Below are 24,256 nucleotides of genomic sequence, written 5' to 3'. Positions count from 1 at the left end.
TTCAATACTGGTACATAAGACAAATACAGTTTTGCTATTAAAATGTTACCATAGTACTGTATTGGTATAAGAAAAGGGTGTTTTAAAAAATAAATTTCAGCTTCCAATCACTTAATATGCTGACGATAATGCAGAAAACACCAAGCTACTACATACAGTGAGTCCCAAACTTTAAACGAGTTACTGTTTTTTTTTATATGTAAGAACTCAACTTTACTATGAAAATATTGTGTTATAAAGTTTTAAGCAACATACTAGGATAATGTTTATTATGGTGATTGTTTATTTATTAGTTATAAAATGTTTAATAAAACATGGCCTATTTTTTTACCTCGTTACTACAGCCGGCCCTCTCTGCTAATAACAACTTCAGTCTTTTTTTTCTTTTGTCGTGGTGGGTCGCAACCTGGTACAAATATCTGCATATTTTTTGTAAATTACTTTACACTTACTTGAAAGATTCAACTCGTTTCAGTAAAAATAAACTTTGCACAGAGGGAGTACACAAACATAAAACGTCACTAAGTGGGGTTAGCATTGCAACAGAGGTTTCAGTTCCGAGTGACTGTTTTATAAGCATTATGAATGCTTATTCACCACTGCTACACCTCGTTAGAAAATTGACTTTTCCTGCTTTCTTTTTTTTTAACTCAAGACTGTGAACGTGAGAGTATACAGAGATGCTGAAATTTGTTGGTACCCTTATAGCTCATTGAAATAATGCTTCATTCCTCCTGAAAAGTGATGAAATTAAAAGCTATTTTATCATGTATACTTGCATGCCTTTGGTATGTCATAGAATAAAGCAAAGAAGCTGTGAAAAGAGATGAATTACTGCTTATTCTACAAAGATATTCTAAAATGGCCTGGACACATTTGTTGGTACCCCTTAGAAAAGATAATAAATAATTGGATTATAGTGATATTTCAAACTAATTAGTTTCTTTAATTAGTATCACACATGTCTCCAATCTTGTAATCAGTCATTCAGCTTATTTAAATGGAGAAAAGTAGTCACTGTGCTGTTTGGTATCATTGTGTGCACCACACTGAACATGGACCATAGAAAGCAAAAGAGAGAGTTGTCCGAGGAGATCAGAAAGAAAATAATAGACAAGCATGATAAAGGTAAAGGCTACAAGAAATCTCCAAGCAGCTTGATGTTCCTGTGACAACAGTTGCAAATATTATTAAGTTTAAGGTCCATGGAACTGTAGGCAACCTCCCTGGGCGCGGCCGCAAGAGGAAAATCGACCCCAGATTGAACAGAAGGATAGTGCGAATGGTAGAAAAAGTACCAAGGATAACTGTCAAAGAGATACAAGCAAAACTCCAAGGTGAAGGTACATCAGTTTCTGATCGCACCATTCATCGCTTTTTGAGCGAAAGTGGGCTCCATGGAAGAAGACCCAGGAGGACTCCACTTTTGAAAGAAAAACATAAAAAAGGCAGACTGGAATTTGCTAAAATGCATACTGACAAGCCACAATCCCTCTGGGAGAATGTCCTTTGGACAGATGAGTCAAAACTGGAGCTTTCTGGCAAGTCACATCAGCTCTATGTTCACAGACGAATAAATGAAGCTTTCAAAGAAATGAACACCATACATACAGTGAAACATGAAGGAGGATCGGTTATGTTTTGGGGCTGCTTTGCTGCACCTGGCACAGGGTGCCTTGAATCTGTGCAGGGCACAATGAAATCACAAGACTATCAGGGCATTCTGGAGCGAAACGTACTGCCCAGTGTCAGAAAGCTCTGTCTCAGTCGCTGGTCATGGGTCCTTCAACAGGATAATGACCCAAAACACACAGCTAAAAGCACCCAAGAATGGATAAGAACAAAACATTGGACTATTCTGAAGTGGCCTTTTATGAGTCCTGATATGAATCCTATCGAACATCTATGGAAAGAGCTGAAACGTGCAGTCTGGAGAAGGCACCCATCAAACCTGAGACAGCTGGAGCAGTTTGCTCAGGAACAGTGGACCAAACTACCTGTTAACAGGTGCAGAAGTCTCATTGAGAGCTACAGAAAACATTTGATTGCAGTGATTGCCTCTAAAGGTTGTGCAACAAAATATTAGGTTAGCGGTCCCATCATTTTTGTCCATGCCATTTTCATTTGTTTTATTATTTACAATATTATATTGAATAAAAAATCAAAAGCAAAGTCTGATTTCTGTTAAATATGGAATAAACAATGGTGGATGCCAATTACTTTTGTCAGTTTCAAGTTATTTCAGAGAAAATTGTGCATTCTTCGTTTTTTGTGGAGGGGTACCAACAAATTTGAGCACGTCTGTATGTGTACATTTGTTTTAAATACTCGCACAGAGGACTGCTGAGACACAGACATCAACTAGTCCTCATCAGATTGAATTTGCCTCGGGCAAGCGTTTCTAACCCTAATTATGTGATATATTTCTTCATCTTAATCCAGATATAACAATATCCTGCAACTATGGGGTCACAGAATTTAAACTATTGTGCAAGAAACAAAGAAACTACCCCCATACATTTCCCAGTATTGAATGTTTTCTCATTTGCAGAATCTTGCGACATAAAGATACCAGTAAATCCAGGCATGGTTGAAATTGAAATAAAACAGCAATATCTACAAAGGTACATAAATAGACAGACTATCAATAGACAGACTATCAATTTCCTGTTAGCCTCATGGTAAATCCCTTACACCCCCCCACCCCCCAAAATAAACCAATGTGACTTTACATAGATGAAAAATAGTACTGACAGCTACACTTGCTTATTTTCTAAAAGTAACTATTGCATGTGCTGCAATTAAAGTGCATACAATGTATTGTCATTTTATGCAGAGCAACTAAATGGCTCAGGTTTTGGACTACGTATAATGAAAATTCATGACTCTTCCTGTGTTTTTGCTGTATAATATGAAATTACCCACCTTGCATATCAGCGCTTGTTGACTTACTGATCCTATAAAAAATAAAAAAGAAGCTTGTCAAGGTTTTTCACTGACAAATTACAAGGAGGTAGGAAAAAAAAAGTGTGAGAAAAAGGGCCTTTAAATTAAATAATTCTGGCTTTTAACCCTTTGATTACCAGTACCAGTATGATCTTAACACATTACAGTAGGTGTTAGATGATTCATTTGTATGTAGATCAGATTGTCAATAACACACTATTTAGCAATAAGCTAAAACTATCAAGATATGTTTTTTTAGTCTTACTGTTTAACAACCACCTGACAGACCAAGTAGCTGATAGTACCATATAGTACTAATGGTTATGTTTCGTTGTATTTGTATATAAAACTACATCATTTCATAGACTCTGATCCTATAATATAGATCTCAGCTTATCAATAGCCAATGACTCCTTCACCCAGTCTATAAGGCTCACTGGTTTGCCTCAATGTAACACAGAAACTCAATTTTGACCTGGGACTTGAACTCATGATCTCATACACTTATAAGCATCATCTACTTACTCAACATTGGGCAACAAACTACCATTCCAATGCACTCCTTGCCACAAAACGGTCTTATTTAACAGAGACAGTTGCCTCTTACCGAAGCTACATATCCTTGGCAATGTTTGTTTTTATCGTTTTCTTTCTGCCGTATATTCAGCAATAATCCAGTCGATACCAGTATAAAACGCATGGTCACTTTCTCCAGCACATACGAGGCAACCTCAAATGTAAACTCGTCAGATGCGCTGACTAAGCCCTTTCTGATTGACAGCCCCAGGGGAGCAGGGTGAAGGGTACTAGGCTGAAATTCATAGCTTTAGACACTAACAACTGCGTAACGATGCATCTTTTTTGTCATTTCAATTATAGATCTTTGTCTGATGGAAACGAGCCAGTAAATTACCTCCATTGAGCAAGGCGGCTTTTTACACACACAAAAAAGGGATGTTGGAATGATCTGACTGAGACAAACTGGGGCTGCAGAGGCTGGGAGAGCAGCCCAGAATTACAGTGCCGAGCAGAAGTGCATTTTGTATTCTGGTGCCGAGTGGCATCTCGAGGGTCAACTTTTTACAAGCATATGCTGGCCCAGGATAGAAGTACTACTCAGCAAGTTGCTCTTGACAGAGAACTCGGTTCCCACAAGCACACGATGCAGGTCCGATTATCATGACTAAAATATCAGATTTGAAATCTTCAGAACTATGGAACAGAATCCATTCTGTTAATGATGTGTGTTAGAGACTGTTACTTATTTACTGCTGGTATTTAACTAATTACCAGTAAAAGTCTGGAATAAACATGAACCTGCTATCATCACTATTGTATTTCTTTGGATTGCGCCAAGCTATAACATCCAGTATATACTGTATATATACCTCATGTTTCTTTGACAAAGCAGGTTCATAAAATAAATACAGTTCATTAAGACATGTCACTGAGCGATTTTTAAAACAAAAGTCTTATCTGCTATAAACAAGCACCTTTACTCACTCGTACATACAAAACATAAACATTTTGCAGTTAATAAACATTGCTTTTTTTAAAATTGTTATTATATTTGTTTTATTTCATTCTCGTCTCCTGACCTTTCTTTCCTAAAGGGTACAAATGTGATCACTGCACAAACATTTCTAGCAATGCAAGTATGTATGGACCAACCTGAGCTCTGTAATTACAGCAGCACTGCATTGTAAGAAAAAAAATAATTAAATAAAAATGCCTGCCAAATTGATAAATATAAATCTGTAATGTTAATTAACCTCCCAAGTTCCTCTTATCTCCCACAGCACAATACAGCCTTCCAATAACACTGCCACAGCTCCAGACAGTGAATTACAGGGTATTAAAAACCACACACTCTCACAGAATGTGAAAAAAGCATTTGAATCCAATTTCAATGAAGGCAGTTTAATAGCATTCTGCACTCATAAAAAACATACCTTTTCCTGTCAACATAGGAAGAGGGGGGAAAAAATTATATGAATCATACTGTTTAACACAACATTAAATCATGGCTCCCCCCCACCTCCCCATAATTTTTAACAGTTAATGGACCATTATAAAACAGTACAACAAATCATTCTTTGTTGCTTATGAACTACCCCTATACTGCAGCTCCAACAAATTAGAATAGCTCAGTGATTAGTAAAAGCATACATGTGTGGTAAAGCTGTTTATTACAACAAAACATATTAAATGGTTTATTCTGTCAAATCTACCAGTTTATTAAATATGCCTATTCACTGCTTGAAAAACATACATGTATCCCAAGGGTTTTACTGACCCTCAACCACTATAATTGAATTTGTTTCAAGCTACTGTGTCAGATCAACCACTAGACATGGCTAGAAATGGCACCAGTTGATATGGAATGGCCCAGATGCAAATTGCAATATATATATATATATATATATATATATATATATATATATATATATATATATATATATATATATATATATATGTGTGTGTGTGTGTGTGTGTGTGTGTGTGTGTATATATATATATATATATATATATATATATATATATATATATATAAATAAATACATACTGTACTTGTTTAGATTAAGTAAATAATAAGACATGACAGGGTGTTGGTTGTGCTAGAATAACTGCACGCCGAGGGGCAGTGACACTGCAACAATTTTTAAAGTGGGGTGCTGAAAGCCAGTGGACAAAACTGTAACCACTGTATATGATGGAAGCCATGCAAAGCCAGGGGGTGCTGCCACACCCCCAGCACCCCTAGTTCCAGCACCCTTGCCCAGGGGTGTTGTAAGAAACAAGGCTGTGCGGTTATTCAAACACAACCAACACCCTGGAGTGTCTATTGTGTCTTATTGCACTTATAAAATGGGTTACTAGTTTTTAGAAATAAAGACAGACACATTTTTATTTAAAAATTAATATAGGTTAATTTTTTTCCTAAATATTATTTTGCTAAGAAAAATAGTTCTAATAAATGTAATAAATTATCAGAATATTTTCAGTATTTGTCTCAAATTAAATTAATTAAATACATTATTCTGAGTAATTACTGAAGTTGACTGTACCAGGGAATGTAGAGTTTTCTAAATTAAATGCTTGGTTACACAGTTGGACAGATTGTGCAGCAGGTGGCACTGTTTGATGAGCAGGGGAGTTTGTTTTGCCTTTTGTTTAAGAGTTGACGACAGTACACTAGACAGGATATAACTCCAGGACTTCCTGTCTTTCTCAGCTGGTGCCCAATAGCTTCTTAAACTACCTTATAAAATGGGTTGGGAGATATCTGAGTCCTGAGTACCAGTGACATCAGTTTGTTTAAGTATGTTTGGGATACAGCAGGGTGATGTTGTGACTTGTCTTTTTGTTGTCGTGTGTAAGTTTTCAGGACAGAAATTAAGATGATGCTTGCTTCTTTAAACTGGGTATCTGAAATTAGGTTTATAAATCATCGCACTGTGGGAGAATTAAAAAAACAAAAACAATTCAGGCCAGCTCACAAGCTTGCGTAGCTGCTAACTGAATCCTGTGTGCCAGCTGATGTTCTCACTTCAGCAAAGAAACTTCATCAAACTGTTTATTTCAGCTTGGGTGCTGTTTTCCAGGCCATATTATTTTTTGTTTGTGCTGACCATAGAAAAACAAAGACGCTCACCCAAGCAGCATAGCCGAGGTGCCGAGGAGCAAAGCTTAAATTAACAAAGAAAAAGGGAAGCCGCACACTCAAACATACTCCTAAAAAGTTTTTAAAATTTATTGAGAAAGAAGCCTTCATCAGGGTACAGAGAACCACTAATATAGTGGGTTTTTTTGGGGGGTGGGGGGTTTATAGACAAAGTAGCAGATGTTAACAATCAACAAATTAAGAAGTCACAATCAGTCTACATAATTGATAGATTGAATTGATAGACTGAAACAAGTTATTAATTAAAGTTTCTAAACAAGTATCTGTAAATTCCCTAAAAAACATACAATTAAAATTTATCATAGAAGAAAAGCAATAATAACACTAATAATAATTAACCTGTCTAAGATCAAAATCAATATTCATACCATTAGGAATAAGAGTTTTTAGATTAGGGATCCAAAATGCTTCTCTTTTTAAAAGAAAAGTATCAAAATGACCACCCCCTCCTTGAAAATTCAACCTTTTCTATACCAGCATATCTAAGAGATGATATCAAATGTTCGGCTTCTATAAAATGGGCAGCAAGTGGATATGTTTTATTTTTTACATCTTCAGCTATTCTAGTTTTAAGAGCACGTTTAGTTTTACCAACATAAGATTCACCATAAGGGCACTGGATCAAGTATATTACACCCTTTCTGGAGCAAAAAATTATACCATAACAGGAATCATTTTGCCGGTAAATGGATGTTTGAAAGAATGACATTTCAAAGTACTGTTACACTGAGCACATGCTCCACATTTCTAATTACCAGTTGGTATAGGCGTTAACAGTACATGTTGAGGAGAGGGAGGCGAATCAGTTTTAACCCGACGATCCCTAAAATTTTGTCCTCTTTTAAAAACAACGAGAGGGTGATCCAAGAACAGAGGTGTCAAATTGCTATCCGATTTTAAAATGTGCCAATATTTATGTAAAATTCCTTTAATTTGTTCAGAACGTTTGGTATATTTAGTGAAAAAAATAAGGAATTGTGCTTAGTTATAGTTTTAGCTTGTAAAAAACGTTCTTGATTTTGGAATTTTTTTTTTTTTGGGCAGCAACGCATTCAAAACTGACCACAGCCCAAGCAGTTACTTTTTTAGTATTTCAGTCTTCTTTATTGGCTTCAATTCTATTAATTTCAGCAGTACTGAGAGACAGGTGTCTTGTAGTACTCACGGTTTCATTTTTTTCCTGACCTTTTTTTTTTTTTTTTTTTTTTTTTTTTTTTAATAATTATTTCTGTCAGTTCCGTTACTGAACTGTTTTGGTCTAAATCCTCCAGCAATCTGTGGACATTAGAGTCACCAAACAAATTAACTTACAGAAGGAAGTCTGACGTATTATTATTTTGTTTTTACTGGGGAAAAAAATGGTGACCAATCCAATTATTTTTTTTTTTTTAACGTTCTTAAGCGCTTGGCGCAATAATATGTTTGTAAAAAGTCTTAGTTGCCGAGACTTGTTTTTACCCATTGGTTGCACTGTAATAATTCAACAGCTTGGAACACCTGTCAGCCAATCAGGGCGCAGATATCTCCCAACCTATTTTATAATATTTTACAAAAAATCACATAAAACCTGCATGCTCTAAAGCATTCATGTGATGCCACAATGCTCAGAGTAGCAGCAATCACATGTCTACCAATTTGCTTCTGCGCAAATATTTGGATTCAGTGTTGCTGCCACAGCCCACAGCTGCCAAAAATTACTGTAAAACAAACCTTCTGCTTTAAGGCCATGTCAGTATAAAGAGCACCTTAATTAAGGCCACTTCTTTAGAGACCAGGTTGACATTTCAGATCATTTAAAACATCAGTACATTTCAAGGGTTAGATGTTTTACTCTATTGGACTTTGGTGCTGGGTGTCTTGGAAAAACTAGTTTCAGTAGATTAACACTGAACACTGACTTATCTTAATGCATTCTCATATAAAATGTAGACACAGGTTTAGATTTTCAAAGCACACATACCTTTAATAATTTCTTCCCTGTGCACAAGCCTCAAGTTTTAAAAGAGAACTTTCATAGCCTGAGACATAAAGGTTTTCAGTCTGTGAAAATAAATCTGAAGTGAGGATGCATGGCACAATGTTGAAATGTTTCTTTCTTCCTCTACCAATAATGAATTGTAAACCTCTCCGGCACATGTGTCTGTTTGGGATCAATGGCTGCACGGAGTAGAGCACAGAGTACATTAATCACTGTAACAATACTCAGATAATACTGCAGAAGGGGGAAAATGCATGGAACAATTTACTGCTGGCTGTTAGCAGATTATATCATCCTGGGGAAAGTGTTTTTTATTTTATTTTTTTAATGTTTTTTCAAGGCTAGGACACCGTGGCAGAGACAGGAGGCTGTTCTGAACATTATATGGTCTCAACAATCAAACTCAATATTGGGAATTTAAGGTTGAGAGGGGCAAAAAATGGTACATGATTGATAGTATGAATAAAATGCCACAAGTCTTGTATCCTTTATCTTAGCTTTGTCAAACTAGAATAAGATCTAGATTGAGGTATTCTTCAGCTTTCTGTTACCATATAATAGGTTGTAAGGCAAACCTATAACAAACTGATGTAAACTCATCAATATACTGGTCAAAAAGTTTGTCTACTTGACATATTCCAGAATGCACCAATATCATAATATAGACGATACTCCACAAATGAGCATTCAGTAATTCTAGTCAACGCACACAAGTATTGAGTGCCCTCTAGTGGAATTGCTATAAAACTATGCAGGTGTTATGCATATAAAATAGAAACACCTGCTACTGTATTACAGCAATAAGGCAATGGTGCCAGCCATGGGCAGTCAGCATGTCATGAATTCATCCAGGGCTACAAAGAGTTTAAGTTGTTCCAGGAGAAATGAATAAATAAATGATTCCCATCACTTATTCTTTCGTGGTAGTTGGTGGGTGGTATCTGCAGCAAAGTATACTCATCAAACTTGTTTTAAACCATAGAAGATAAGGGGTACACAACTAGTCAAGCGATGTTAAAAGAAAAAATGACAGATGAACAGACATCCACTTTTACAGTATCCCAAGATTTGGAAACTAACTTCTGTTAAAGAATGTTCTAACCATGCTTTATGGCAATTTGATTGGAGGCTCTGTAGATACAGGAAAAACTGTAAAGTTTTCTATGCATACTGTTTAAATCCCAGCTTGATTTAATACAGACTTAACGATGTAGGCACTAAAAACCTGTTACCCATACTGATCCCAGTCTCTTTTTACTGCTGGGTTAGCAAATGTTACTTTGAGAAATTATAAGATGGCAGAAGATGTGACAATAAAGCAGTTATTCTATAGTGAACCCCACAACACTAAATTTGTACCACAAATGATCATAAAGTGGCACTTTATGTTTCACACTTCGTTGATAAAGTGGCGCCACATCAGTATTGCAATTTAACATGCCACTGGAGATACAGGCACTCATAATAACTAGTTTACAGTCAACTTGTTTTCAAACATGTTCTGCAAAACAATCTCATTGGGGGAGCAACAATAACAATAGATATTTAGTTCCCTACCTTTACTCTGATATTTCTTGTATGCAGTCAATGATTCTGGATGCGGAAGGCTGAACACAGCAATTTTACCGTTTGAAAAGGAAGCAGCCAAGAGCCCAAGCCTGGGCATCTGAGGAATCTGCCAGAAAATAGACACAGTGAAACCTGGTTAATGTCACTCCTGTTGATGTCACTTTGTATATTATCACACTGAATTGTACCAGCCGGTATATAATGGGCTTGATTTCCACCCCACTTAATATAATTTCACACTGCAGCTACATTGACTCTTTTTGTAATGTATGCTAGCTGACCACGTTTCACGTTTCTTTCTGTTTCCACATTTGTTTTTCATAACATTATCAATTCGCAAATACAAATAAAAACTAGCAGAGCACATTTAGAATTTGTATGTTTAGTTTGTTTGTGCCTACATAAGTTGGTTTTGAGCCGTCAAGCATGAATGGAGCAGCCACGAGTGCATTAGCTCAAAATCAACGACAGACATATTTTTGTGTGTTAATATATTCTGACCCACATTATTATTTTATATTCTATGTTTCTTACCTTCTTCCTTAAGATGCTTTTGTTTGGCTGAGATAATTTAATCTGTTTGTGTAAACTGTGACAGAAAAGATTGCATTCATAGTTGATTTTTTTTTTACTGACAAGATGAAATTTGAAAGGTGAAATTGTGAATCTTAAAACAAGGTTCAAGTAGCACTTTATAACATTTGCTTGAATGTATACCGATGTAATTAATTGGAGCTTCAGCAACTCTCATGATGTAATGGGTAATCTGAACACTGTTCTAGCAGCAGCCAAGTAAGAATGCCATCTGTTACAAACTTCCTTGGAGAAAAAGAATCACACATGCAAAACACGCACATCGAAGTGAACGTTCATTCTATTGCGCACACCTTTCTGTTGGATGAAGGCAGCTCCCACGTCCCACTAGGACACCACTTCATATTCCATATGCAGCCGTAATCCAAGGCAACCCCGTATGCAAAGGTGGCTTTGTTTGTTGGGCTTAAAAAATGCAATCAAAAACAAACACGAAACAAATCTAAATTTGACCATAGATTTCAGTCTGCTATGTTGTATTAATCTTTACATTTACTAACTTCAGACACTTCTACTGTGCAATATGTAAAGCATATCAATATCAAAAAATGTAAACTGGCAAAAAGATATGACACACTCAACACCAGAGTGCACATATTACAATGCTCACCAACTGACATGCTGCAGGTCACCTATGTTCCAGATCTGCAACAGTGCTGGCTCTGTGTGCGTACCAGACATCTTATGCCTGTCATCCATCCCCTTGTTAGAGTAAATGGCTGCGTACTGAGCGGATGCTGACCCTTCGGGGCAGGGGCACCACTCCATTGACCACACTGGACCACCAACAAAGAAAGCCAAGTCCCACCGCTCATAGTGCGAGGAAAGGGACTGAAATCTGGGGGTCGATACAAATTAATCAAGGGGTTACATTTATATCAATCACAATTCAATTCTGCTTACACTGTTATTTGCCATTCTACAAACTACTGCAAAAATTACTTCACAAAAGACCCCACAAATCAGTCTACTGAAGTACATCAGTGTTACACAGGCTTCAGTGTACAATACAATTATAGCTGCAAAGTTGATTCTGTACTGCCGCCCAATGGCGAGCATGTGTCAACACATGTAATTGAGTAAAATACAAATGTAATTATTTATTGTTAATATAAAATATGGGCCAATACCATGGGCACTGGAAACTGATTACACTATGTAACACAATTTGTGTTCCTGGGTAGTAAGTGTTATTTCCTAATTGCTTATGCCTCAGAAGTATAGAAAATGGCTATTATTCCCCACAAACTTTGCTTTTGTGACCAGGACAGGTAAATTTCAAAATATCACTTTGAACTACAAAAGATTTAGAAGTGAGTAGTTTTTCGAGATTTACACTTATACTGTAAATACAGTATAATCATAAATCTCGAAAAACTACTCACTTTTAAAACTTTTGTAGTCATTTTTGTATTAATTACAAATTAATTATAAATACATGTTAATTTGGATTCAGTTTTTTTCCGACTTTATGTGAATGAAAAGACACACATTTGCCCGTTTTCCCACTGGAAATAGTGATATTTTGAAATATCACTGTACTGGTCACAAAAGCAAAGTTTGTGGGGAATAATAGCCATTTTCTATACTTTTGAGGCATAAGCAATTAGGAAATAACACTTACTACCCAGGAACAAAAAAAAAAAAAAAAAAAAAATTGTTACACAGTGTTATTACAAAAACATCAGTGTCTATTCAGCTGATAATTAATCTAAAAGGTGTCTAATTTTTACTACGAAATATAATAAAAACTACATTTACTAACACCCCCTTATTAATAATCTAAACACCAGTGTTTTAACTGTAGTTCCTTACCTGCCAACATGATGCAGCATATTATCATCTCTAAAACCCTCTCTCCTTATCCTGAAGGGTGGCGATTTCTTTTCTTGGGGTAAATAATTGAGTGCTTCACTGCAAAAGCAATTAGCAAATACAGTATGAGGCCTATATTGCTAATAGAAGTGAATGCCAAATGTGTGTGAATTTAATGCACGTGTAATGCAGAGGGCTACAGCTTTGCACGGGTATATAAAGATATGGCTGTTGAATGGTTTTGATGCCAATAATTGATAAAATACAAATACCAATTAAAAAGCTTACCTCTCAGACAGAAACTTCCAGTCCTTCAGCGAAGGTATCCATTCAGGAAACACCCATGGGGAATAGCATTTTTCTCGACTGCAAATTATTATTTTTTTTTTAATGAAAAACCAAAAAACAACAATGAAACAGGACACCTCTGCGTGTGTGGCAAATATATCTGATCAGTGTGCATCAGGAGCAATATTTCGGTATGGTGGACAATGTTCATGCTCTGATAAGTGTGACCTGTTCAGAGGCCTGCTTACTCAAATTGCTGGTCATTTTAATATACCTACATTAGTTCTGAAACTGTGGACTGGATGCATTTCTAACTTTGCCAATACATAACCACCGTCACTGCCATAACCACAGACTGTTATTGTAAAACTTTTTGTTTTACTTACTACTCCTTTGTCATGTGCATACAATTCCAAACAGGACCCATTATGTTGTTCAGCAAGCCATTGGCAGCCATGCCCAAGAATTTTGGTTTATTCTGCGTGAAAAGGAAAATCAATGTAATAATCTTACAGGTGAGTTGGTAGGTGGAAGGTTAGGTTACATGTTCCTGGGGATCATAAATTACATTCCATACTACAATGGTCAGATTTGGGAATATACTACAGTATGTGACAGAACTAACAGGGTACCAGTAACAATCAGGCATAATAGATGCGACAAGGTGGGGCATCATTGTTTGATGGGGTCCCCTCAGATAACAGTTATTTTCTCTACAAGTAATGAATTGCTTGTGAGTATTATATGTTCACAAAATGTTGGCTTTGAGAAGTATCAAACACTTAATAAATACATCAGTGATAAATGGTTTAATTTGCACATTTCAATTATGTGCCTGTTCCTTACAAAGTAGCACCCTAGTGACACCACTGGCACGTGTCCTTTTTCCACTTTCATGTCTCATGAAAGCTCCAGATTCTGACACGTTCTAAGAATGTCCTAATCAAGTTTTGTCACAACTGAATAAAGCTTCTCAACTGTACAGCAGCAATATGTAAAACTTGTAGGCACGTCCATAGCGAGGGTTACTAATTTACAAATGCTTCCTGCTTCAGATGTTTTTCATTTCTCATATGGCATTGACAGTATATACATTAAGAGCACAGTACACTTACAGCAGCAGGTGCAGCTCTTATCTTACTCCCCTTATCTTCCAGGTCAGATTCAGATTCCACATTTAAGGCATCCTCGTTATCATCCTCCTCTTCCTGATTGACCGTCACTCCATCAGGAAGGACAAAGTCCACATCACTGGTCACATCATCAGAGCCCTCATCTGTGTTCCTCTTCCTCTTCCTCCCTCTCCCACATTTCATTGGTGTACTGGGTTCACCGTCCTCGCTGGCGGCGGTGTTCTCTGGTGCCTGGGGAGTCTGGTTGGAGTATCCCATCTCTTCAGCAAGGGAGTGGAGGTATTTCATAGCTCTAGAATGACAATTAAAACAAAAACTGTGAGAGCACCGATATCTCCCCTTCACCCTAATGAAACAGACAAAATAGTACTAGTTCAAAGGTAAATGAGCTAATCCTGGCCCTTTTCCATGTCTCACATTAATAGAAACTAGTGCAACTAGTGCATACCTGCCATTAATCTGGACAAAACAATTTCACTAAGGGGCTTGGAACTCTGGACCTGGAGGCCTGTTCCATTACAGGTTTAATGGGCATAATGAAATACATTGTTCACACTACCTAAACAAGTATGTAAGTATGGATAAAAAAAAATGAATTTGTAACGCTAAGTGTTGAATCGGTAAGAAATAATTCATTGTTTCGAGTGCTGTTAGTCACGAGAAACTGTGGATTCTTACCGATTCAACATTTAGCGTTGTTTATGCCATTTAAAACATTTCTTCCTAATTGATACTTGTTCGTTAATGAGATTCAATAGATTTTTTTATTTTGTACGTGTATTTGGTTTTTCACTCCTTTGTTATGCTTAGTTCAAACAGTTAAAAAGTTTGTCTCTCACACTGCAGGAATGTTGTCGTGATTTCTTCGGAGTTTGAGTTTGAAATCCCACTTACACAGACAAAAGTGTCTGTTGTAAGTGAAGACAGTAGCGAGGACTGTGTTTTAAAACATGAAAGTGGAGTTAGAAAAATAAAACTGTAAAAAAAAAAAGAAACAAATGTGAACCAGGAACAGAGAATAAACTTATTTGTTATTGATCGAACGTAAAACAGATGAAGACCTAACTATCATTGACAGCGATCGGTTTTAGTACTCGGATGAAATGCAAGTAGGCTGTAAACTTGTTTGAACAATGGTCAAACGAAAGAAATGCAAAAGCAGAGTTTACATCCAATGTCCGTGTAATTGATGGAGATTTACTAAGTGATGATGAAATTGATGTTGTTCCTGAACCTGTCCAGAAGAAATGTGAAATACTAATTAAAAGGGGGGGATGTTTATGTGGAAATAAATTTACGAATTTGTAATTATGAAAACTTTTTTGTTTGTTTTACATTATGTTAATGTATAAAAATTGTATTACTTTTCTTTAACAATATGAAATGCTAAACTGAAATCACAAGCTCACAAGCGTTACGTTTGGAATGTGTAATACTATAATTAACTAATTAGTTAAATGATTGTTGCGTAATAAAATGGTATTCACTTTTCTGTTGAATTGTTCTGACTGGCTCTGTTGATGGATCAACCGTTTTCTGTGGATTCGTATCACAAACTGTGGATTAGTTAATAAACAATATATCTGCCCCACACTCCCCTTCTCTTCAAACCACACAGCCACTTGTACTTAGAAGAGTCACAGAATTAATCTATCAAAATATCAAAAGGGTGATGTCACAGAAATGTTTTAAGTAATACAAATCCCTGCCACAGTCGTAATAGAAAACCTGAGCTATCAGTATGATGAAAAATGATTAAGACATAAAACTACATTATGTAGTGAATAGTACAGAATTAGAATTTATGAATTGTTTTATAACCAATTCTACAGATCTAGGCAAAAATCTAAGTGTGACACACAGATTAATGGGTGTACGACCAGCCAGCCAGCCAGACCCCTCCGCATACTTCCCCCTCACTCAATAATTTATTCCAAATAATGTTAACAATTAGACACGTTTTCCCAGATAAATGAAAACATTTAAAATGCAAATGCCTCCACGACATTATTGTTGCCAGTGATTTCATCCCTTGCAGGGGATAATAATGCTCCATCAACACATGTTAAAAACAGGTGATTGCCATTCAATTAATTTACAATCACGTTTTCAAAATAGGTGATTGCCATTCAATTAATTTACAATCACTGTTTCAAAATAGGTGACTGCCATTCAATTAACTTACAATAACGTTTTCTAAATGTGATGGTCACGCATTATTATCCACCACACATAGGGATAGAAGTCTCGCTCTGGGGGTGTGATGCAAGGTAAGGCTGGCTCTTACACTTTAGCAGCTCTTCTCTTGGGTCGTCCTCCCAGGGTCATCTCTTGTTCATCAGTGATCTCCTCTTCTAGCTGCTTGGTGACTGGCTCTGGCGTTCCCAGCAGTCCCTGTTCAAGCTGCATCGCCAACACCTCAGCTTTTGATTTCCTCCCTCTCTTCTTATAGACCTTTGGCGGCTGTGGATTTTGGGCCTCGCCGTTCTCTGCCCTCTCTTCACTCAGTGTGGGCAGCTTCTGTGGTACAGGGTTCTTTCTGGGTCTGCCTTTTTTCTTTGCAGTGGGGGTGACCGGTGCAACATTTTCATCAGTGCTTGATGCAACAGGAAGCAAGAGGGGGCTTTCTCCTGCATTTACTACACAAATAAACAGGTGGTGAGATTTCTAGAACTGTGTTCCCCACATAAGACAGCAATAAAGCAGAAATATATAAACCTTTAAAAGGGACCTTTTTTTTTTTAAATAACATTTCTGAAATTCATATACCTAATGCCAAAGTTCCACCAGTTTTGTACTGGTTTTACATAGATTGTTGTAAAACATCCATATTTTTAATAGTGAATTTATAAACATACTGTACAAACATACTGTTAAAACTTAATACATTCAGTACAACCTTTTTGTAAAAGATGCGATAACACTGCAGTAACAATTTCTATGTGTAAAATTTTTGTAACGGAATTAACCAGTTCAAGATTGGTATAGTAAGTTGACAAACAAAATTCAGGATCAAAACCTGTGACTAAACAAGACAATTTGAGTAGTCCTTAAGGCTAGCATAGATAACGGTATTATGATATGACTATTAGGCTTCCAAGCCCATGGCATGTTTTTCATGCAAGTTCAATCCGCTTTTATTTGGAGATTAACCAAAAACAAGTAGCTTTCGAGTTAAGGTGAATGAAAGCAATATATTTAAAAACAATGTGTTGTAGGAAAATATGCAAATAAAGCATTTCAAGTGCCAATCAAATCGCGTGAAAATTGCCTAATGGCTCCCACAGTCACAGCAGTAGCTACACTTTCGCCCTTTTTGGGGTTCATCAGTAAGTACAGCACAACTGTATTTTGACTTCAGAAAGGCTCAGGAGAGCAAGTTTTGTGCATGCATATATATATATATATATATATATATATATATATATATATATATATATATATATATATATATATATATATATGCACATTAAAGTTATGTGTGCAAAAGTATGTATGTTCAATGAAAGTGTCATTCATATCAACTACATTTTTTACATAATTTTTTTTACACATAAATAAAATACATTTACTTGCAATATAAACTGTGTGGGAATCGAACCGAAGACATGCATTGAATGCAGTTTGTAATGCAGAGGCCCTAGCTTTAACACCACAAATTGTTTGCACTGCATGTAGATTTTTGTCTAGCCAACTTATATAACCTTCAATTATGAACAGTACCATTTATTTATTTTTTTAATTCAGTAAATGTTTATGTTGTATGAAGAGATAAGACGGTTAAAATAGTAAATATGTTACAAATTACAGCTGGAACCCTAGTTAGACAAGCTGTTAATTAAGACATGATAATGCATTATCACTTATTTAATTTAAAACAACTTAAACTATGTGCATTGTTGTTTTGGGAGAAATATCCACACAAATTGTAAAACTGTAGGACCAACAGCATTACGGAGTACAGCCTGCTGTTCTGAGAATAGCATTGAAACTTTTTTTCAGTACTGTATTCAGTTTATAGCTTTTTCTTTTTTATGTTTTAAAAGAAATTGTGAAAACAATGAACTTATCTGTATGCGCATACAAATAAAAAAAACAGTCCTTCACTAATCTGACTCAATTTTACATTTAATGTACTTGTATATAACGCTGTCAGATGTGCTTTGCAGTGACGTTATATACAGTGTAAAACTCAGGTTTGGGGCTGCCAGAAAAATACTCATTTTTAATAAACCTTTATAGTGCAATATATGTACGTGTTTTGCTGTTTTTGTAAACATCTCATCGTTCATTAATACAAACCACTGCTATGTTCCCCAGCTGTTGAGATGAAGGGATTCTACTGTATGCTATTGTTAGTTAATTTTTAACTGTTGTTGAAATGATACAGTGCGTTCAGGCACATTTTTTTTGGGGGGGGGGACTCGAGCACTGATTATTGTAATGTTTTCATGTTTAGGAAGTAGTACTCAGGGAGACGGCGTTGAATTCTCAGAATGTTTGTTTTATTTGAAACTACAAAGAATTCCTAATAAACTGAACAGACAAGTCCTGCAACAAAGCAATTGTCTGGGTCGTTCCAGTATATTTTTATATATCCAGTATATCCAGAAATTAACGTTACTTTTTGTCGAGTGGAGACCACAAACAGTGTTACTCTCATTAACCAGTACCGAGAGTAAACCTTACTTCCTTGCGCCAATACGGACTACAATGAATGTCACACTGACAGGAAACCAAGATTTTTCAGAGATTAGGATCAGAATCTCAGAATGATGATGATGATGATGATGACACTCTAAAATCTCCTCCAATATAATTTCCCGAGAATCTCAGCTGGCTGACTTCACCTTTCAAAATACTGCTTGTTTTCTCAAATAATCGTGTAGCACTGACAGTATAACACAACACGCTTACAAACTGAATGTTACAGGTTTGAATCGCACATATACCAGACCTTTTTTTAAATGTATATAAAATACATTTTTGCAGGCAAACGTTCTACTTTAAAACAGAAATAAATAACCTGATATAAATGATGTAGACATCACAATAAGTGAGTCTTCTTTTGTTTTTTTTGTTTTTTTTTGCCTGCGTGCGACTAGTCCGTTTTAAAATATCAATAATTTGTTTAATATAAATGATACAGATACCACAATAAGTGCGTTCCCTATTATATTTCCATGTTGACAAAACAAGTTAATTGTCATTAAACTCAGATGTCCTGTAATATACATATGCATGGATACAAGTGCCTGGGGCCTGCAAAAAATACGTTGGGAGAAAAAGTAGAAGGACATTTTTGCCTTACTTTGGTGATTTATTTCTCTTACTGTATGACAGGCATTGACTTTTTTTTTCTACATTTCACCTAAGGGTGTTGGGAACTAGAAATTAAAAGTGAAATGGTGGTTTTAGTTGATTTACTTTTGCTGTAGCAATACCCTGAAAACATGTAAACTCTCCTTGCTGTATTGAGTCAGGCAGTTCTCGCGTTTCGCTGATAACTTGGCACAAGGAACTACCGTTCCTCTCAATTAATGTAAAGTTAAAAAAAAAAAAAAAAAAAAAAAAAAATTTAAAATGACTACAGAAAGTGACAACTGAGTGAATTGCAACTAATGGATGAATGAGCCAATGAAAATGCTTACATTTCACAATAAGTCCTTGGAAGCCCTAAAGCTGCTTGCAACTTCTAGTTACTCTTATTCTGTCAGCCTAGTTAGCAAAAAAAAAAAAAAAAAAAAATCTCACAAAAACATTTCTGATTGAAGAAGGAGAGTGTGGAAACACTTACAAGCAGTATCATCCTCTTTGTTTCGTTGATGTGGTGAGGTGCCAGAAGGGGAATCAGTGGATCTATTGGTCTCCCCAGAATGTCCCCTGCTGTTCTCTGCGAGCTTCCCTATCAAGGTATTGCCCTCAGCCATCTTCTTGTTCCTTTGGGTTTCTGACACCGCTTCTTTAGAGTCTGCTGAACAGGACCCTCCTATGAGTGAAGAACTGTCACTGTGCTTTGGCCCCTCTATGTTGAGCTGTCCAGCATGCGGAGCTGCGGGTTGTCTATGGGATTGAGGTTCTGAAGGCAAACCCATAGCATCACTTTCCTGCTTGCAATCCTTTTGGACCGTATCTGCCATCAATGTCCCTGGCCCCTTTCTTCAGCAATCAGCGTTACTCTTCAAGGATAAATGGTCAGCATTAGATCTAAAACAAATAATGACATTTCAACTGCAGAAAATAGTAAACTAAATGGAATAAATACTGTACTGCTCCTACTGTGGTTAAGTTTAAGAATAAAGCACTGAATACACTGCAACTGGTTAGCCTGTTCAACCAATTATTTGTATAATCCATGCCAATTCCTGATGTAGAGGATTTTTCTTCTATTACATGTCAAACACATATAATTGTTTTTGGAGAGATGAAGTTTCAATGTCACACACCAAGGCAGTAAAAACAGCAGGACAATAATCAAGTTTGCAAATAACATATTTGCTTTGCTTATAAAATGTTAAGATAAGTACATAAAAAAAAAAAGATTTGTCCAGAACAGTCTGTATGCATATAGTATAATCCACACCCTTCTACTTCAGTAAGAACCGTCGGAAAAACAGTTAAAAAACCGATGAATATGATCTAAAATAACGAAGCTCTTTCTGTGTGACGTCAAACCATCAGAGTTGTGTATGTATATATGGTCAGAATGTATATATGGTCACGTGTGGTTTCACAACACGTTAGTGGATTAAGACGGTCTTGTTACATACAATATTGTACTTACTGTTTTAGGAACACGATTTGAAACTATTTTACGATCTAAATTGTATTAAGTGGCACAATTAAAAACATGTATAATATTGAAAAAATAAATTAAAAAAAAGAAACACTAACATTTACAGCGTGTGAATATGATGGTGATAATTACGTTATAGTTTATAACGCTTCGCCACCACGAAAGACCTTCGTACATAGGGAAGCCTTCGCCTACTTGTGTCAAATAGCTCAACGTCTTGCTCTGCTGCTGTATGCTGAAAACTCAGTCTTAACAAAAACAGAGTAACTCGTTTCGAAACCCGTCTCCATGTTAGACATTTCGTAGACCTCCGCGCCATTTGTCCCAATAAAATATATATCAGCATTTATACCACAACTTTCAAATCAGCATTACATTGCCAATCTGATAAAACGTACCTGAAACAACAGAGATATTCCGGAGTAATTAAAAGGAAACTGTAAGGGGTTTACAAACATGCTGTTTGTTATGGGCGAGACTCCATATTTGTGATCTGCGAGTCCTTTGGTTGGTGCAGTTCACTCGGCTCTGCTGCCCCCTGTGGGCGGAGGGAAGACAACTATGTAACAATCGTTGGTAATTCATTCATTTACCACAGGTAGGGTCTAGTGAGAGACCTGAAAAAATTACATCACTGGTAGTTATGACAGCAGTCTTTTTAAAAAGTTAATCGCATGTTTTTTTTTTTGTTTTTTTTTTCTTTTTCTTTAGCAGTACCAGAAAAACACGGACTTTAAATCTATAAATCAAATGTGTGGTGGCCTCTGGTTAATTATGATTTTACGACAAAATACATCCCTCTGTAAATCCCTTGGGTGTTTGTGGTTACACCAGGTTTTAAAGGAAACCAGGGCAGTTAGATCTGTGAGAACTCCAAGATGTGTCTTGTTCAATGTTGAAGTATATCTGTCATGACTTGCTTAAGACCAGGGTTGTGCTTTCCAGTGGTATTTTTCTGCCAAAGTTTCCATTCTATAAACATCTGGGAGATTGTCTTCATGGGTAATGCAGCCACTGCACTGAGGTACAAGGAGGCTGCACAAGTACACACTTTGATAGTCACATCTTTCTGCTTTTGCACACAACTCCTGCACGCTTTGCATTTGGCCAGTAAGTTTATATTTCCTGTTGTGTAATTATGACATCAAATGTGGTGGGTTTCTCTGTCTAATATATATATATATATATATATATATATATATATATATATATATATATATATATATATATATATATAGCATATATATATATGTCATATATCAGATATTATTAAATACTACAGTTGAAGAATTATGATTGTAATGTAACTTCTTGCAGCGGTAAATGGTAACATTTTATTGTAAATTTGGAATTTTTAACAACGGTACAGGAATATAATTTTAAAAAATGAAAACTTCATAAAAACAATTGAAAATGTTATTATTATTATTTTTTAAATAACAGATCCATCGACAGGGTTATTACATTGTCATTGCTCTTAGTCTGCAGTAACTAGTCTTCTACAACAGCAGTGTTAAGCGGCCAGGTCACGCTGTAATAATCATAACTATGCATTAAAATCCCAATACTGTCTTCAGGCCTCAAATCCTAAAATACACTACTATGAATACAACATGTTTGACCGGAATTGTAATGTTTTTCTGGTGGAATATAAATGTTATAAATCTAGTAAAACTTATTTAACTAAGTTTTTTTTTTTTTTTTTTTTTAACCTTACCTTTATCTAAATATATTTTATTAGACTACACATACATGGTGCTCTACTTTAGCTTTTAATTATTCAATTACCTAGAGAGTGTTTGTTAACTGGTTGTAATTTTAAAATAAATATTAAAATAATAAAACTGTAAGTGATTTGTGATTATTTGAACGATGATTTCTCTGTATACTACCATATGAAACCTTTCTCTCCCATAAAAATCCTGCACTGTGCGGTTTTTTTTTTGTAGTTTTTTTTAAATATGACTGTATATCATGTGCTATATAGGGCATGGTTGTTTAACTGACCCTCATAAATATTACATCACATCATTTGCATACTGTAATAGCGTCAGCATTCTTAAAAGGAGGGGGTCTGTGCTTGACTGCAAGAATTCAAGTAGCGTGACCCGCTTTTACGAGTCAATTGCTGTACTTGTGTATTTGTACTTTTTGACACAACACCAGTATACTTATTACAGCATTTGTTTTTTTATTTAAAAAACCTAAAGTAAAATATAAGCAAAATGCACAAAAATGACATTGGTCCTCTCAAATAATCTCTGGGCACACCTGATGGTATAAAAGACATAATCACTTGCCAAAAATCAATTTAATGCAATAAGCAATTAATACTGTTAAAACATAATAACATTCAATACAACCTTTTTGTAGTTCTGATAATACTACATGAACATTTTAGGACCAAAATGAACCAGTTCAAGGTTGGCATAGGAAGCTGACTGAAACAAAATTTAGGATTAAAACCCGCGATCCAAACAGAAGACAATTGGAGTAGACGTTAATAATACCATAGATATTACTGGTACTGTGCTATCAGTACTACTGGAATAGTGTCAAACCAGGGTCTCGTTTCCCAGTAACAGAAGTACATGGAGCTTAAGATCTGTGTCACGATGAACGTGTGGCTGCTTCCAGCCTCTGTAAGTGCGTTTCCCAAAACCCCACGTGAAAGTGCAGCTTGTGCGTGATGTTTACGTGCAGCGTTAGGCTTTGAATAGCTTCTTCGGGGCTTCGTTGGAAAACACATTTGAAACTAATTCGTGGAGTAGCCTATATATAAATGATAGTTGTATCGAAGCAAACAAAAAAGAAATGTGGTAAGAAATTGCAATTAAATTAAATGCTATGAACACTGGTCCTCCATGAGGCAGATCGCATAAAATGGCAGGATTTGTGAATGGCAGTAAACGTTTATTGCAATGCGCCGACTAGGAGGGCGTTTGCGGTGTTACTGGCGCTTCAGAGCAACAAGCAGCCCATGCTAAATTCTGTCTTTACCCCCCACAGTGCATTACAGCCGCACTGACATGTCAAGATCTTTCAAGCAGTAGTAAAGAGCGACTGCAGTTACGATGGTGTTTCAGAAACACTGCAGTTTGCAAACGTTGCACTACAGCGGTTTCAGATGCTGCTTAAAGTAGCTTTTGGGAAACGGGCCACTGTGGCACAGGAGCCAATAATCAGAATTGAAGTATTGCTGCTGTTTGTTTCAGCTTCAGTTCACATTTTAACCCAGGTGTAATGGAAGAGATGGTAAGAACAATATAGTATGTGTTCCAGACTACAGATATTAAATTGCTTGGGAGTTTTATTTTACTAGACAGACTCCCCATTAAAGGGTACATAAGGAACTCTTTATTTTATTGTGTTCCTACAACTGCTTACATAAGGTGTGTGTATTGTTTTAAATTATTATTATTATTATTATTATTATTATACATTTTGACCAC

At 36.0% G+C, this 24,256-nt stretch overlaps 1 protein-coding gene across 3 annotated transcripts in view; it reads right to left on the bottom strand.

The window, feature by feature from the left end:
- LOC121317490 (general transcription factor 3C polypeptide 2-like) overlaps positions 1-21,329 on the bottom strand; it is a 32,848-nt gene extending 11,519 nt beyond the window's left edge. For 2 of the 3 annotated variants that reach the window (XM_041253486.1, XM_041253488.1), the window contains exons 1-11: positions 21,203-21,329; positions 19,806-20,215; positions 16,296-16,647; positions 13,991-14,300; positions 13,262-13,353; positions 12,876-12,953; positions 12,588-12,686; positions 11,383-11,610; positions 11,066-11,177; positions 10,167-10,284; positions 2,926-2,957 (exon numbers count right to left, since the gene is read on the bottom strand). In XM_041253486.1, coding sequence (XP_041109420.1) covers positions 2,926-2,957; positions 10,167-10,284; positions 11,066-11,177; positions 11,383-11,610; positions 12,588-12,686; positions 12,876-12,953; positions 13,262-13,353; positions 13,991-14,300; positions 16,296-16,647; positions 19,806-20,148 — 1,764 coding nt within the window. In that variant the 5' untranslated portion in view covers positions 20,149-20,215; positions 21,203-21,329. The remainder of the gene's footprint in view (positions 1-2,925; positions 2,958-10,166; positions 10,285-11,065; positions 11,178-11,382; positions 11,611-12,587; positions 12,687-12,875; positions 12,954-13,261; positions 13,354-13,990; positions 14,301-16,295; positions 16,648-19,805; positions 20,216-21,202) is intronic. The other variant, XM_041253487.1, reaches the window with a different exon arrangement.
- Between the last annotated feature and the right edge of the window lie 2,927 nt (positions 21,330-24,256).

This window comes from Polyodon spathula, chromosome 6 (assembly GCF_017654505.1).
Source record: "Polyodon spathula isolate WHYD16114869_AA chromosome 6, ASM1765450v1, whole genome shotgun sequence".
Taxonomy (NCBI): Eukaryota; Metazoa; Chordata; class Actinopteri; order Acipenseriformes; family Polyodontidae; genus Polyodon; species Polyodon spathula.
Note: the sequence above shows the minus strand (reverse complement) of the source record. Positions and strands in the feature narration are given on the sequence as shown.